Source organism: Tuber melanosporum (genome assembly GCF_000151645.1).
Source record: "Tuber melanosporum whole genome shotgun sequence assembly, scaffold_74, strain Mel28".
Lineage (NCBI taxonomy): Eukaryota > Fungi > Ascomycota > Pezizomycetes > Pezizales > Tuberaceae > Tuber > Tuber melanosporum.
The window spans coordinates 210275-225175 of NW_003299122.1; the positions used below are offsets into that span (position 1 = coordinate 210275).

General features: G+C 44.5%; 5 protein-coding genes; 1 reads left to right on the forward strand and 4 right to left on the reverse strand.

Annotated features, from left to right (window-relative positions):
- The window catches only part of GSTUM_00010735001 (uncharacterized protein), a 2576-nt gene extending 641 nt beyond the window's left edge, over positions 1-1935 (forward strand). The window contains exons 1-8 of the mRNA XM_002841484.2: positions 1-126; positions 210-251; positions 332-437; positions 511-691; positions 787-1139; positions 1192-1264; positions 1318-1367; positions 1435-1935. The exon at positions 1-126 is cut by the window's left edge and continues 641 nt beyond it. Coding sequence (XP_002841530.1) covers positions 34-126; positions 210-251; positions 332-437; positions 511-691; positions 787-1139; positions 1192-1264; positions 1318-1367; positions 1435-1457 — 921 coding nt within the window. The 5' untranslated portion in view covers positions 1-33 and the 3' untranslated portion in view covers positions 1458-1935.
- A 684-nt stretch (positions 1936-2619) lies between these two features.
- GSTUM_00010736001 (uncharacterized protein) lies at positions 2620-3069 on the reverse strand (the record flags this gene model as incomplete). XM_002841485.2 has 2 exons in its annotated part: positions 2620-2846; positions 2915-3069. The coding sequence occupies 2 exons, from the start codon at positions 3067-3069 to the stop codon at positions 2813-2815; spliced, it is 189 nt and encodes a 62-aa protein (XP_002841531.1). The 3' UTR covers positions 2620-2812.
- A 2-nt stretch (positions 3070-3071) lies between these two features.
- On the reverse strand, positions 3072-3784 carry GSTUM_00010737001 (uncharacterized protein; the record flags this gene model as incomplete). XM_002841486.2 has 3 exons in its annotated part: positions 3364-3784; positions 3281-3302; positions 3072-3246 (listed from the first exon to the last, which is right to left on the reverse strand). Exons 1-3 carry the CDS (start codon positions 3416-3418, stop codon positions 3072-3074), a joined length of 252 nt encoding a protein of 83 aa, XP_002841532.1. The 5' UTR covers positions 3419-3784.
- A 709-nt stretch (positions 3785-4493) lies between these two features.
- GSTUM_00010738001 (uncharacterized protein) lies at positions 4494-5182 on the reverse strand (the record flags this gene model as incomplete). Its single annotated transcript, XM_002841487.1, has 4 exons — positions 4494-4765; positions 4819-4909; positions 4976-5061; positions 5119-5182. The coding sequence occupies 4 exons, from the start codon at positions 5180-5182 to the stop codon at positions 4494-4496; spliced, it is 513 nt and encodes a 170-aa protein (XP_002841533.1).
- A 984-nt stretch (positions 5183-6166) lies between these two features.
- On the reverse strand, positions 6167-9209 carry GSTUM_00010739001 (uncharacterized protein). XM_002841488.2 has 7 exons: positions 8882-9209; positions 8724-8824; positions 7917-8659; positions 7441-7854; positions 7151-7383; positions 6508-7095; positions 6167-6448 (listed from the first exon to the last, which is right to left on the reverse strand). The coding sequence occupies exons 1-7, from the start codon at positions 9010-9012 to the stop codon at positions 6325-6327; spliced, it is 2334 nt and encodes a 777-aa protein (XP_002841534.1). The 5' UTR covers positions 9013-9209; the 3' UTR covers positions 6167-6324.
- Positions 9210-14901: the final 5692 nt, after the last annotated feature.

The following is a 14901-nucleotide window of genomic DNA, read 5'->3' on the forward strand; positions in this document are numbered from 1 at the left end:
AATTACATGCAATCCAACTAATTAAATGACAACATGCCATCGATTAACCAGCTGGATGGATGGATCGAGACCTTGATGCAGTGCAAGCAACTAAACGAGATGGATGTGCAGAGGCTCTGTGAGAAGGTATGTCCCAGCCACCACTTGGAGGTGCCACTATGAGCTAGCTGGTGGAAGCGCCCTACCAAACGGTTCCTGACTTATTGCAGGCGAGAGAGATACTCCAAGACGAGTCAAATGTGCAGCCTGTGGTACGTTATCCCCGACATAACCCTTCCCCGCCTTCCCCTTCTCTCCGTGTCTGATCGGTGAGCTAAACATTCTGCCGCAGAGGTGCCCGGTCACAGTTTGTGGGGATATTCATGGCCAATTCCACGATTTGATGGAGTTATTCAGGATCGGTGGTCCTAATCCTGATACCAATTATCTGTTCATGGGTTCGTGGGGTCCCGCCCGTCGAGAGGGGCGTGGTGCGTTCATTCCGACAAGTTCTGATATGCGTTCTTGCAGGTGATTATGTCGATCGTGGATACTATTCGGTTGAGACGGTCACGTTGCTTGTTGCGTTGAAGATCAGGTATCCCCAGAGAATTACAATCTTGCGGGGCAATCATGAGTCCAGACAAATTACACAGGTCTATGGATTCTATGACGAGTGCTTGCGCAAGTATGGGAATGCAAATGTTTGGAAGTAAGATACCGCGAGGCCCGCGGTGGATGGCACCTAGCCCGCCCACCTATCTGCCCGTTCCATCCACGATTTATGCTGACAGGGGTGACGTGTAGGCTTTTCACAGACTTGTTCGATTTTCTTCCTCTTACTGCTTTAATCGACAACCAAATCTTCTGTCTACACGGCGGTCTGTCCCCAAGTATCGACACCCTTGATAACATTCGGGCATTGGATCGCATCCAGGAGGTGCCACATGAAGGTCCGATGTGTGACCTGCTGTGGTCTGACCCTGATGACCGCTGTGGATGGGGGATATCTCCTCGTGGAGCTGGTTATACATTTGGTCAGGACATATCTGAAGCCTTTAATCATAATAATGGCCTCACACTGGTTGCGAGGGCGCATCAGTTGGTCATGGAGGGTTATAATTGGTCGCAAGACCGCAACGTAGTTACTATATTCTCAGGTGAGACATGCACCTTATCGATTGGGAGATTTATCGCTAACTGGCTCGGCAGCCCCCAATTACTGCTATAGATGCGGTAACCAGGCGGCAATTATGGAGATTGACGAGCATCTGAAATATACTTTGTAAGTACTCCGCATCCTTGGTCTTCAGCCACAGTAAGCTAACTTGAGCATAGCTTGCAGTTCGATCCTTGCCCGAGGGCTGGAGAACCAATGGTTTCCAGGCGTATGCTCCCCCCTCCCCAAACACCAAAAAACGTGTTCACAGTGAACTCTCTAACACTATATCATAGGAACTCCGGACTACTTCCTTTAAACGCAGGAACAAACTCAGTGTGGGGACCCGACGTAGTGGAATTCTTAAAAATTAAACCCATTTCGAAAATCCCGTACATACATCTTTCTTTCTCTCTTAGTACTTATACATCGGCAGACTTTGGCTTGGGTTGGGGAAAACGCTTTTGTATCAGACTAGAGAAACGACCGCGGTTCGCACTCAGACACTATTACACAATATTGCTTTTTGTTTTTTTTTCTCTCCCTTTTTTTCCTCTCCAAAAGAAAAGAGAAACTTTAATTTTAAATCGCATTGGTGTTTCGTACGTACCCTTGAGGGAGATTTGGGTGAAGTTTCCCTTTGTTTTCCGTGTGTTTTTCCTATACGTTTGGCTTTGAAATATAGTCTTCGTCTCTTGCTGTCTGTGGAGTCGTGCGCCGATGGGATGTGGTTCTTTTCTCTTCTTCCTTGAGCTTAACGGATACCTTTTTCTTTCGAGCGAGAAAGATGGGTGATTTGGTACGGTACGGTAGACGTTAGTTTGTTCAGTGTTTTATATGTGATGGTAAAACTGTGCTATCAAGCATGGTAGATAGATATACAGTTCACGGCAACCTTGTCTGTTTGTCTGCCTATCTGCGGAATTAATGACAAGTCTGAAGTAAAGTAGCAGGCCGTTAGTACTGTTAGAGGAAATGATGAGAGATGTGAAGATTTGGGTTCTGTGGCGATTGTTGTTTCATGTGATTCTGGATACAGGATGATACTATATAATATCATGATACTTGTACTGTACGATATAGCTGCGGATCATCAACATGCTCAAAAACGACAATCGGAATTATGATAACTTGTGTTGCAATGGCATACATTATCTTCAATTCCGACTCCAACCACGAGGACTCCCCGCATGACCTTCGATGAAAACAGGAATCACAGACTGCGATTTCAATAACTTTACCTTTATAGGGGGTCCTATCGCGAGCTCTCCGGTGGACGTCTTTCCGCATTTGGGGTTCAAGTTGGTCGCGGGGGGGGGGGGGGGGTATCATAGGTTTCTATCGTCTGGAACTATACTATTTAGATAGATCTTGATATAAAGGGAGGTAAGGATAAGAATGTTTGTGCTGTACTATACCAATGAATATGATAATTCTTTTGCCCTTTGGTTTACATCCGAACAAAAATAAAAATAAAAATATGGGAATCAAATAATAATGAATTGGTTTCTACAAAAAAGGCGTGTTTCGTCGCTCCAAATTTACCAACTGCTTCCCCCATCCCAATCCCCTTCGATTTGCAAGTAATGCGCGAGAGGTCCTTGATTTTATTTATTCCGTTTTGTTGACAATTGTTAGATAAAGTAATCTAACCGCCCCCTCCCCCCGAACTGTCTATCCGATAACGAGTTTTCCTTCCTCGGGGAAGCTACACGCCCCATTAGTCCCACCATCACCATAACCATCAATTGCTAAAATAGCAGGGGGGTGATATACTCATATTCCGGAATCTCCAAATTAAGCGGAGCAGGGCCCCTTCTCACCCGGCCCGAGATATCGTAGTGGGATCCGTGGCAGGGGCAGAACCACCCGCCGTAGTCCCCGGCCTCGCCGATGGGCACGCAGCCCAAGTGCGTGCATATCCCCAGCATGATTAGCCACTCGGGCTGCTTGACGCGCTCAGCGTCGGTTTGGGGATCGCGCAGGGACGCCACCTTGACGGCGTTGGCCTCTTCGATTTCGTCGGGGGTGCGGTGGCGGATAAAGACGGGTTTGCCGCGCCACTTGATGATGACATTCTTGCCCTCTGGGATAGCGGAAAGGTCCACCTCTACCTTTGCCATGGCTAGGACATCGGCTGACGCGGACAAGTTTACCAGAAAATCTGTCTCCGAAAATCAATTAGCACGGTTACTGGCGGCGGGTGAAGGTGGGAGGGGAGGGACCTTGAATAGTAGCCTTCGCGCCAGCGGCAGACAAAAGCCCCATCGTGCCGACCATGAAGTAGCCAAAGACTTTATTCCCAGAGGTGCTCCCACCACGGTACTTGCTGAAGTCCGGGATATTGGTGGTGGCGCGGGACTCGGGACTGGCGAAGGGCGACTTGTACTCGCTGCTGTCATCGAAGTGTGATGTGGACCCTCCGTTGTAGCAGCGGACCACGGTCAGCGGGGCAATTGTGTGAGGGCGGAGGGCTCGCACGGCGACTGTGCGGAGACAGTTCATTTGTTTACTTCCTTGCTTGCTCTTGCTCAAATTGGGGTGGGGGTAGGATGGGGTGAGGGAGGTTTGGCTTCTCTAGCCGCGAATCGGGTGTGAGGTGAGGTAAAGAGAATGAATCCTGGTGGGGGTCGAGGTGGGATGCTGGAATGGAGAAAGTCGAGTTGGAGAAATGATTGTTTCGGTTACCCGGAGAGGTATCATACCGGTAATTGGCGATTTTTCTAGCTCGGGCTTATCTAATCGATCTTATCATGCGCGAATAAGATGGAAAATGATCTGTTGCCGTTGCCGGCGATCATTTCTGCTGGTTGGCTGTCTACGGCATGATACAGCTGCACGTGAGCGACTTTTGGTTGATCCCTGATCCTTATAAATCTCACCACGCGCTTTGGGCGAAAGGGGAAATTTGTCAACTGTCGTCTCCAAAGTGAAAAGGAGTAATCTTGAGAATTGGTAATCGATCTTTCGGTTGTCTGTGAGACAAGGTAACTATGGGATTAACTACCAAGCCAGGAAGAAAGTATCTCGTGATAACCCATTGCGGCAACCCAAGCAAAGCTTATCACCACTCCTCACTATAGAAATCCCATCAACCAAAAGGAAAGGAAAACCAACCACCAAGAGCCACTCGCCGAAAAAGAAAAAAAATTACAACCGAGTTAGCAAAAACAAAAGCAAGAGTATGTTCCCGCATGAGAAACCAAAAAACGCAGCCTACTCCACCCCAATTCCGTGTATCCTCATCACATGAAACCGCCCAATCACCATCTTTTGCCTATCAGTGGACGTGAAGAGATCCCGTGGAATATGCCCCTACCAAGCCCTGATTCATTCCGCTAGTTGTGAGAGGGACCTAACTCATCTCTATCTCGTTGCCCTTGTCTCCGTTAACCCCCCTCTCCCTACCACTGGCAACGGCAATAGTATCACTCTCTGCAGAGCTCTTTTTACGACCGTTTGACGACCCTATCGGCAATATCCTCTGCCCATTCAGCGTCAACTGGCCAGTCTCAGTGTCCTTAGCAGTCTTGTTGTTCTTCCGTTCCCGAACCTGCTTGTACGGCACCGTAGGCGGGATAACGTCTGCGAGAAATTCGAGGTTTTCTACTCTAGCTACAGCAGTAGCTATACCCCCTGTTAGAGGATCGTAATAGAAATCGTACAAGGACGTAATTTACCCAGGTCTTTATACTGCATTGTCTTCCGTTGCTTTCGGTCACCATAGGTCATTTTTAGCCCCTGCTCTGCGAGATACTGGACAAACATTTCCTTTGTCGAACGTCAACCTCCCTGTGTTTAAAGGCGGAAATGGAGGATGGGGGGGGGGATATTCACAGCAGCAATAGTAACAAGGAAAGCAGCATTGTTGGAGCAACCGTTGACATCGTCGTCAAGCCTTATTATTTTCTTAACTCGGGAGACTACGATATGTTAGTGAGTCACAGCCGAGAAAGAACAGAGATTTGCGAATAGCCCACGGGGAAGAGCAGAATGGCCAGTGACTTCCTCGGAAGGAGGTATTGCGGACGTGTTGTATGGCATTATTAATGGTAATTGGGACCAGAGGCTGGGAGGATCCGTATTATTGTTTGGAGGGTTGGAGGCTGGGGTAGAATCGTGGGTTGGGTTGGAGGATTACGGTTGGTGGTGGTGTTGTTAGTGGGTGGACTCACCGCCTCGTGAGGGTTGAAGGAGCGAGCTCCTGCTGGCTCGAGGTGCTAAGGATGGAAGTTGGTGGTGCAGCTCAGGGCTAGGGATTACATGCCAAGACCTGTATCCCAATGGCAATAGTACTGCGTTCTGACATTCGTGCCCAGGCATTTAGGTGCTGTTTGGCTCGCCACGAGTTCAGACGACTGTAATCTCAAATCACGATTTGCAGATCGCGATTTGGAACTGACCAATAGCACATCCCAAAACATGTTTACATAGTCCCTCTTTGTGTGTTGCGATTGGTCGGTTCTAGATCGTAAGCTGAGATTACCGTCGTCTCAAATCACTGCGAGCCAACAGTCTCATAAGTCTTTCCTAAGAAAATTGCGGACTAAAGGTGGCCTCTCTGCTGCCATTCATTCGGCACGCATTAACAAAAGACTTTTTGGTATTATAAAGATCAAAAAAAAAAAGAGAGAGAGAGAGAGAAACTGCTACGGCAGTTTTAATGACAATCCAAACAATTCGGGACCTCATCGCATCGTTCGCTCCATGAGTAGAAATTGCAAACAATACAGCAACTCCTATAGGGTATCGCACCTGACCTAGGAAAAAAAATATGAAATCAACGCCCGTCACCAGCGATACTCCTCGCACTTCGCCAATATCCACTTGCTCCAATAAGTAGCTCTGATAAGCGAGCTCTGATAAGCGTAACAGGAAGACATGTACAATAGAATTCCTTCTCATAGACAAAGATTTCATGAGAGGCCAACACAAACTATCGAGCGAAGTACAGATAGAGGTGAAAGACAAAAAACATACCAGCAACCCTCATGACCGACAGAGATTGAACCAGAAACCGAGGACGCCTTTACCCAGAAGTGACCGCCTTTTATTTTATGGAGACCCTCCTTTCGGATATATTTGAGGGAAGCAATTACCGGACAACAACATTTTGTAAGAGATCAGACCTTCCATCCCACACCAGAAATTTATACTTATTTGCGGCCATAGAGCGCCCGACACACCTACCCAAGCAATTCAACATCCAGCCCGATAGCTCTCATAAAGAGATTCACGTTTGCACTTTTCTGTGCACCAAGTTCGGGCGGTAAGGTTTTACTTGCCCTCACATTCTCCATAACTCGGTCCCTATGAGCAGGATACGTTAGAAACAAACACGTATTTAAAGATGGAATGAAGAGACTCACTTTACTGCACTCACTAGTGCTTGCTGTTGAGGCATGTTGGCTCCAACTGCAATGCTTGCTAAAAATTGCCAGACGTAGACATCATCGACAAACATTCCAGGGGGGAAACATTCCATCCAATGGCCTTGAAGAGAATCAAAGAGCCTGTCATACATCATCTGCCATTGCTGAAGTTCGCTTTCCGGTGCCCCTCCAGCTTGCTTGACAATTTCCGCTCTGGAAGAAAACATGGTCAGAAATGCAAGACCAATTTTGGTCTTGCTCACAGCCACGACATCTACACGTTCCAAGAGTATTCCTAAGAGCCCGATAACAATTGAAAGAGGTGCTTCATAAACATAGCCTAGCAAGGGTGGAAGAACGCTCGCTGCGAACATTTCAATCTCCTCACGGACCGCTGAGGGAAGTTGGGTTTCATCTGGAAGGTATACACCGTGTTTCACAACATCGAGGATATCCAGATGCACGACAATCATAGTGAGAATAGTCACGCGCTGCTCTGGATCTAGGTGTCGAAATATACGTTGTATGGCCCGCTTCATTTTCGAATAGGAAAGAATCGCGATAAAAGGATGAGTAGCAGTCGATCTAAAGGGCTGCATTAGCTTCCTATATCCCTAATGGCATATATTGGATTTCTCACGTTGGGTCAATTGGTTCCATAATTTTTGTTTCTTTCCACAATTTTGCTACAAGCTGATCTCTCTTTGCCGCCCATTCGATATGAGCTTGCTGGGGCTGCTGATCTGGCATCAGGATTGGCAGCTTTGACCTCTCACGTTCATGAACCTCTAGCTCTAGCAGTGCATCATAAACATTCTCAATGGCTCTGAGCAAAGATTTTCTGTCAGCGCTTGAAAATGTTGAACGTTGAGTCTAAGATAAATATATCAGCATGCGTGATGATCATCCCCTAAAAAATATGAAACTCACTCTTCTTATAGGCTCTCCACCAGGGGAGTCAGACTTCTTGATGTTGAGCATAGGCCGCGGCGTCTTAACATTACTAAAAGAGATTTTGCCCAGACTACCTTCTAGTACTAATTGACTAGCTTTTGGACGAGCTTTTGCAGCAGCGACAGCCCGCTGAACTTGTTGCTCCATACGCTGTAGGTGGTTGTCCTGTTGCCTATTCCTTCCTCTTGCACTCTGACGGAAAAGATAGGTTTGTGCAAATTGATTAAGGGGTTGTTGAGGGTTTGTTCGTGCCCGAATTGCCGAATGAACAATGTAGTAGAAGTCCTCATTGGCATTATCCTCAGCATTATTTATAGATACCAGATGTTGGAGCTGTATGCGAGTGATAAAGTTTTTATCTGCGGGGGTCATTAAACCGTTATACCGTGCCTTTGTTCAATAATTACGTAAGATTCATGCTCACTCATGGAGATACTCTATTATCTACTCACCAACTGGGCGATCTTGTGATTTCTCTTCAAACGCTTACTCTCTTCCTCCAAAAATCGAGCTTTCTCCACCTCAGTCATTTTTTGTAACTGCGGTGTTGGGACATGATTTGTCATCCCATACTGATTCCGTGAGGGATGTAATGGTTGCCCCATTGTCTGTATTCTCTGCGGTTGTAGCGGCACACCCCCAGGATGTTGCTCGGGAACTTGGTGAAGCTGAGCTTGAGGGGGTGTCTGATTTCTCTGAAGCATGCTTTGTATACGTGCGGGAAATTGTTGAGACTGGAGAGGATGCAAATCATGTTGCGGGGGTGGATATTGATGTAACGGAGAAGCTATCATCGGGGAGATATGATGAGGTTGAGTGGGTAATGGATGAGTCCGGGCCGGCGGTTGCTGGAACGGGGATCGATGTCTTTGCTCATTATTGGCCAAAATCTGGGCCTCAACCTCTTCTAGGCTTAATATCTTCCTTCCAACCGGTGGTGCCACTGGCGTAGGATCTGGCTGGGGCTCTGACTGGTGCTCTGGTTGAGGTGTGGTAGAAGGCGCAGATCCCCATAAGGACATATCAGGGCGAAGAACAGGCACATGAGTTGGAGGCTCGGCTCGTGTGAGTGGTGTTGGAACAGCTGCTACTCTTGCGACAGACTGATTCCTCGCTGACCTGTTAAAGACCTCATGTTCCTCCTCCATAGCGTCTGCCACACGAGCGGTTGCACCGTGAAAGTCAAAGTCCTTCCCTAGATGTCGAATATTATCCTTAGCCGATACTCGTGGGAGCGATCTCTGAGAAGAAATTAATACCTATTGCTCCCTCTGGAGCACCAAAAGTCTCATCATTGAGGGCATCATCTTTTTCGTCCAACTTATCACCAAGACCGTCATAGGTATCTTCGAAATCAATTCTTTACTCAGAGAGTTAGTCATTCTAAAGCTCGAACATGTAATAAACAGAAACCCACCCATCGTCGTCATCATCATCATCAACATTGGACAATGGAGCGAAATGATCGATTGCCTGGGAGAAGCCAGGAGCCATTGCTGGATGACCGCGATCTCTCGGCAGAGACGTGTCGAACCCGAAGAACGACATGGTAGGAAAATGTATTCCTTCTTAAGATTGAAACAGAAGTAGGTGGGCAGTGATGAATCCTAAACAGGGGTAGATTCGACCCCCAAGAAATTTTGTAAGGTGTGAACAGATGAAGAAAAAAGAAAAAAAGAAGTGAACAGGTATATTGAGAAAGATTTGAACCAAATTCCGGGCTCCGGGGGGTGGGGAGGCGGGGTTGATAGTGGATGTTGGAGTGATAGCTTCAACGGGCAAGGAGGGAAAGATGTGTGTGGGCTTACGGGCTTGGCACGGCAAGGCTTCGCAGAAGGGGAGCCTGAAAGCCGATGAACGCGCATGTTGGGACCGCGCTTTGGAAAAACCTAGCGCCCAATGCCATCTGACCGGGCTATTCGCATTAATTTTCATGCAATAAACGACGCGAACATCAAGACTTCAATCGCTCGAGCAAACAACTACCGTGGCGAATGAAGTGCAAAGCAGAGATGCTTCAGCTTTGATAATACAGACTAACGTGCTTCGTGGGGCAACTTATCACGACGGTGAGACAGTCCACCGCTTAAATACAAAAGCCCAACAGAAGCTTCGACTTGTTGATACAGTACATCCACCAAAGGGTACGATAGTTCTAAGCACAAAAAAAAAACTTATAATCCATAATCATAATATCTGTTGTACCGTATCAACAGCAGTTCACCCGGCCAAGCAGCTCACCTGTCGGTTGGGACATCCTAGTGGCAAGGTAAATCTCAACCTATTTCACTGAACAAGTGCTCAAGCTACACAATTGCAGTTGCGTTTTTCTTGGTAATTATGTCAAAATTAGAGAAAACAAAACTACAATGCGGCTATTCCAGCTGCCTCCTTTACGATTGGGACTCAGATACTACTAGCACACTAAATTCTTAAGTTCCTGACAAGATTGTCTCTTTTAAATTTATAGTTAATTTATTTCAATAAGTGCTACAAGGCTCACTGGGACCCCGGGTCTGCCTGGGGAAATCTTGTAGCACATTCTCTGAGATACTAAACCTTTATCCCTTTTTGTAGCCTCAATACTGATATCCTCTTTCATGCGTCACAGGAGGCACATGTAACTAGGACTCGAAGCCGGTAAATACAACGGTAATATTCAAATACAAGATTCTACTGTACTCGTACTGTACTTCTGTACTTGGCTACTGGGACAGCTTGAGTTTTTTTCTTATGCACTAGAATATTCCAGTAGCAAAATACTAGCCTACTCAAGAACTGCATGAGAGACGTAACTGGTTGATTAAATGGACCCAGAGTCTCATTTGCCAAGTACTAGTAGACCTTTTTGTGATTCAGAGAGAACAGACTAGTATATTTTGAACAGCCAATTGTAGCAAGAACCAGTTGCCAGAGATAATTCAGTTAACTAAATCATATTTAGATGTTCTTCTATCCTCCTCTCTAGATAATTCTTGAATTATCATATAAGTATAGTTTTGTTAGAACCTACATATAGGTTTTTCTGATTATGATTTGTAATAGGAGCACCCTATGGGAAGATAGATACTAGGACTATGACCACACTAGAGTGTTCTTTCTTGTTAGATGGAAGCAAACTCTAATATACGTTGAGAAGACTTAGGCTGGAATCTTTGGTGTTTAGATGAAGATTGTCTAGGAAGGCTCAGTAATATTCTTTTCATTTAGGACTATGTCACAAACCGGATTGTGATAAAGGAGATTGGCAAGAAGGAATAGGACTTTCACATGACTCCCACTTGCAAGTCATAGGTTGTCATAAAGGTGGCTTGGCACAGAAAGATTTTGACATGACTTATAATTAAGAGTTATAGGTATGTTATTGCTTCACGCATATGACTTATTTAGATCATCTGACTTGTTATGTTATAATTTGTTATGTTCTGCACATGACTTGATTATGAGTTATGGGATATATGCCTGGAGAGTATACCTTACAAGTATGCCTTGCGGATATGTCTTGCGGGTATGCCTTGCGGGTATGCCTTGCGGGTATGCCTTGCGGGTATGCCTTACGGGTATGCCTTACGGGTATGCCTTACGGGTATGCCTTACGGGTATGCCTTGCGGGTATGCCTTGCGGGTATGCCTTGCGGGTATGCCTTGCGGGTATGCCTTGCGGGTATGCCTTGCGGGTATGCCTTGCGGGTATGCCTTGCGGGTATACCTTGCGGGTATGCCTTGCGGGTATGCCTTGCGGGTATGCCTTGCGGGTATGCCTTGCGGGTATGCCTTGCGGGTATGCCTTGCGGGTATGCCTTGCTGGTATGCCTTGTGGGTATGCCTTGCGGGTATGCCTTGCGGGTATGCCTTGCGGATATACCTTGCACATATGATTTATGTTTTACACAGGACCTCATTACGAGGTCATGGGTTTGGCGCATGTAACTATTTGAGGTCATATGACTTGTGTATTATGTTATGATTGGTTTATGAGTTTTCACACATGACCTTGCTAGAAGGTCATGGGTTTTGAGCATATGACTACTTTGATCATATAAGTAGTTTGTTATGATTTGGTTTTGTACATATGACCACTTTAGGTCAGTTGACTTAGGGTGGAAAGAACACTATATAAGGAGGCCGGTAAGGCCCAGGAGAATAGGTTCTTCATGCTTTGTTCTAAGTACTTTTCCTATTTATTACTCTAACAAATATAAATCACCTTTACACTTATTATCATTATCACGATCTTTATTATTATTATGCCGAAAAAGCTCTTCATGGCAAAGAGTTAGAGAAAGATTACGATAGGTATTCCCGGTAGAAGATAAAGGTCTTGTACTATCGGTAAAGTAGGCAGAGGCCTAGTACTATTATAAGTTGAGAAGAAAAAAGAAGAACAGAAATATAGTTCCCTGTTGCCAAGAACTAACTACTCAAAGGGGGATCATTATATTATAAAGAGTCACCTAGAATGATGCCAAATGATACAAGAGGGCTTCCTTCAACCCAGATAAGAAAGAAGATATTGACGTTAACAACTAAAGCCTAAATTTGAGGAATTTAGTGACATCCTAGAACAGGTTTCAGTAGAGCCCTCGAGGGCAGCAAGTTCAGTAACATCAGAAAACAGATCACCAGTTGATAGCTCACCTGCAGGAACCCTACTACTAAGAAGAATGTCTGTATCAGCAGTACTGGCGATATCAGCCCCAGCAGCTCTGGTACCAGGAACCCATGTTTTAGGTATGACAGAAAGCCAGTTTCAGCCATTCATGACGGTAACATGAAATGTGATGACAGGACAGCTAAATATCCAAAGGCCAAAAGGGAAGGAACCAGACATATATGAAGGAGCCAAAGACAAACTACAAATATTTGTAGCATTATGTGAGAATATTTCACGGTCAAAGGATATGGAGAACAATATGACGATATCAAAATTCAGTGTGTGGAATCACTCTGAAAGGGACTTGCTGGACAATAAATTATGTCCTTCCAAGATGGACTGAAGCAGAAGGACTGGGTCACCTATGACGAATTCAAGGCAATGCTTTTTGAACAATTTGGTGATCTCAATGCCAGAGAAACAGCAAAACGAAAGTTGGAAAAACTCCAACAAGGAAAGTAAATATTTTCAGCCTACTGGAATGGATATTGACTACTAGAATACAGGACAGAATTCAACGATGCTACACTCTATATTATCCTATTAAGGAACTATAGTGAATGACTACGAGTAGCATGGGGTAATTCTGACTTAGCCTTCACGATATCAGAAAGGTTCGCAAGATGGGCCATCGATAAGAAAAGCAGACTAGTGATAGTTTGAAACAACTTAGAGAATACCATAGTAAACAGAATGGTCCAATCATTCAGGAACATAAATGAGACATCTAGACCACAAGTAACTCAAAGTGAGAGCAGTGTATTGTTACCTGATATGTCAATGGAATTGAACAAAGCAAGGGCAGGACCAGTCTTAAACCAATCCATGAAAGAATATACTAGAAGGATGAATAGAAAACTCTACTGCAGATACAGAAAAGCAAGACATAGAATACAGGAGTATTGGAGTTGACCTGACAATGAATACTAAGGGATCAAAATAGCTAGAAACAATTGCTTCCAATTTGATGAAAGAGTAACATTGGCAAGATGATTGCCGAGGATTTATCGGTGGAAAACGACGAGGGTCTCAAGTAAATGGTAGTCTGGGAGACCCAAGATGCGGACCTGGAAAGCTCATTGAGTTAGTGAACTACTATATGGCACTACTCATGTAATGTATTTGTAAGGTGCTAATCATATTATCGGTAAATAATCTGATAGTTGGCAGGTGGCCTACTCTACCAGGGAGAAGGTGAGAGCTGGAAACTAAAGGAGACTTCAAAGGTGTAGTGAGAAACAAGAGGTAACTATTCAACCAAGTATATTGAAATACTGTCTGTTGAAGTCTGCCTTTTCCATCGTGGAAGCAGGTGGTCTTTAAATACACAAATCTTGTTCATATATAGTATGAACGAAACTAATCAAAAATATCAAGTGATACACTTGAGTGAAAAAAATCAAGTATCAAAACAATACTTAAAATAAAACAAAACAAAACCAAGTATCAAATAATACTTAAAATAAACTAAGTATCAAAGCGAGACTTAAAATAAAAGATGAAACAAAACCAAGTATCAAACTATACTTAAAACAAACCAAGTATCAAAGCGATATATAAAACAAAACATAAAACAAAACCAAGTATCAAATGATACTTAAAACAAAACCAATAACTGAGTACCTGTACTGGTTACATTTTCTAAAACAAAACAACTGTTTAAACAAAACCTACTAATCATCAAAAGTGGAGTCAGAGAAACTGAAGGCTTCAGTTTCTGCTATAAGTTCTTTATCATAAGTATTACACCAGGGACAAGAAGAAATCTGAAGAAAATAACGAGACTCAAAGAAATGCAGATTGCAGGAGTCACAAATACCAGATTCATGCTGTATGTCTAGCTAAGCGTTATTGCAATCAGGGCGGTAGTCTACCCAGAGGATAGTGAAGTAGTCTTTGGGTTGGATAACATTGCGGTTCAACAACAGTCTAACAAGCTGTTGTCATAGCCTTACATTGAGTTCTATATAGTTTGATATCTTTATAGTATTCAGAGAGTGAATGGTGACTAGACAAGGTTGTTAAGGGCTTGTTCCATAGTCTGGTTTTCTTCATCACTGCTTTGAATTCTGACTTAAAGTATGGCACCCAAAATCCATTTTGGGCTTCTGGTTCAACTTACCATCACTCAGTTTCCTGCATGGTTGGTGTCCAGTACATTGTGATGTAATTAATCGTGGATGGTAGAGAGTCATTTGGCATATTGTCTTCCCACCACTTGTTCACCATGTCCATAGCATGCTCCAGCCCTTCTAGTGGTTCCTGGCTGTTTTTGCTCATTGGGTAACCATTCTATTTAACCAGGATCTAATTATTTCCATGCTAAAGGCAGTGGTCTCAGATTTCTTCAACTTCCTATTTATCCTTCTTATCGATAATGATAGGCGCAGTTCATGAATAAATTCTTCCAGGGAATGTAGAGTAGTCATTAGGGTAGAAGCATTTGACAGCGGATATGTGGAAAACAGCACTATTGTGGCGGTACATGCATCTATCCATCTGGACAGTGTAGTTTTCTGTATGCTTATCAAAGGATAAGGCATTGAAAGGTCCTCGCCATTGTGGTTGTAGTTTCTTGCTACATCCAACATTGGTAATAAACATGTTTCCATTGACTATAAGCATATCGCCAGATGGAATAGGTATATTTTTGTGTTGTCGCTTCTGGGCAGTAGTGGTACTTTGGAATCATGTACCTTTAACTGCTTGGAAAACATCATTCTGATAGCTTGATAGTGGTTTAAGTGGTCTTTAGAGGCGGGAATAGAGGAGTTCTTGAATAG

Coding starts and splice junctions, on each gene's coding strand:
- GSTUM_00010739001 (XM_002841488.2), bottom strand. CDS start 9,012: ATGTCGTTCTTCGGGTTCGACACGTCTCTGCCGAGAGATCGCGGTCAT. Junction 8,825..8,881: donor GATGATGATGACGACGATGG/GTGGGTTTCTGT, acceptor CTCTGAGTAAAG/AATTGATTTCGAAGATACCT. Junction 7,384..7,440: donor GTGGAGAGCCTATAAGAAGA/GTGAGTTTCATA, acceptor TATTTATCTTAG/ACTCAACGTTCAACATTTTC.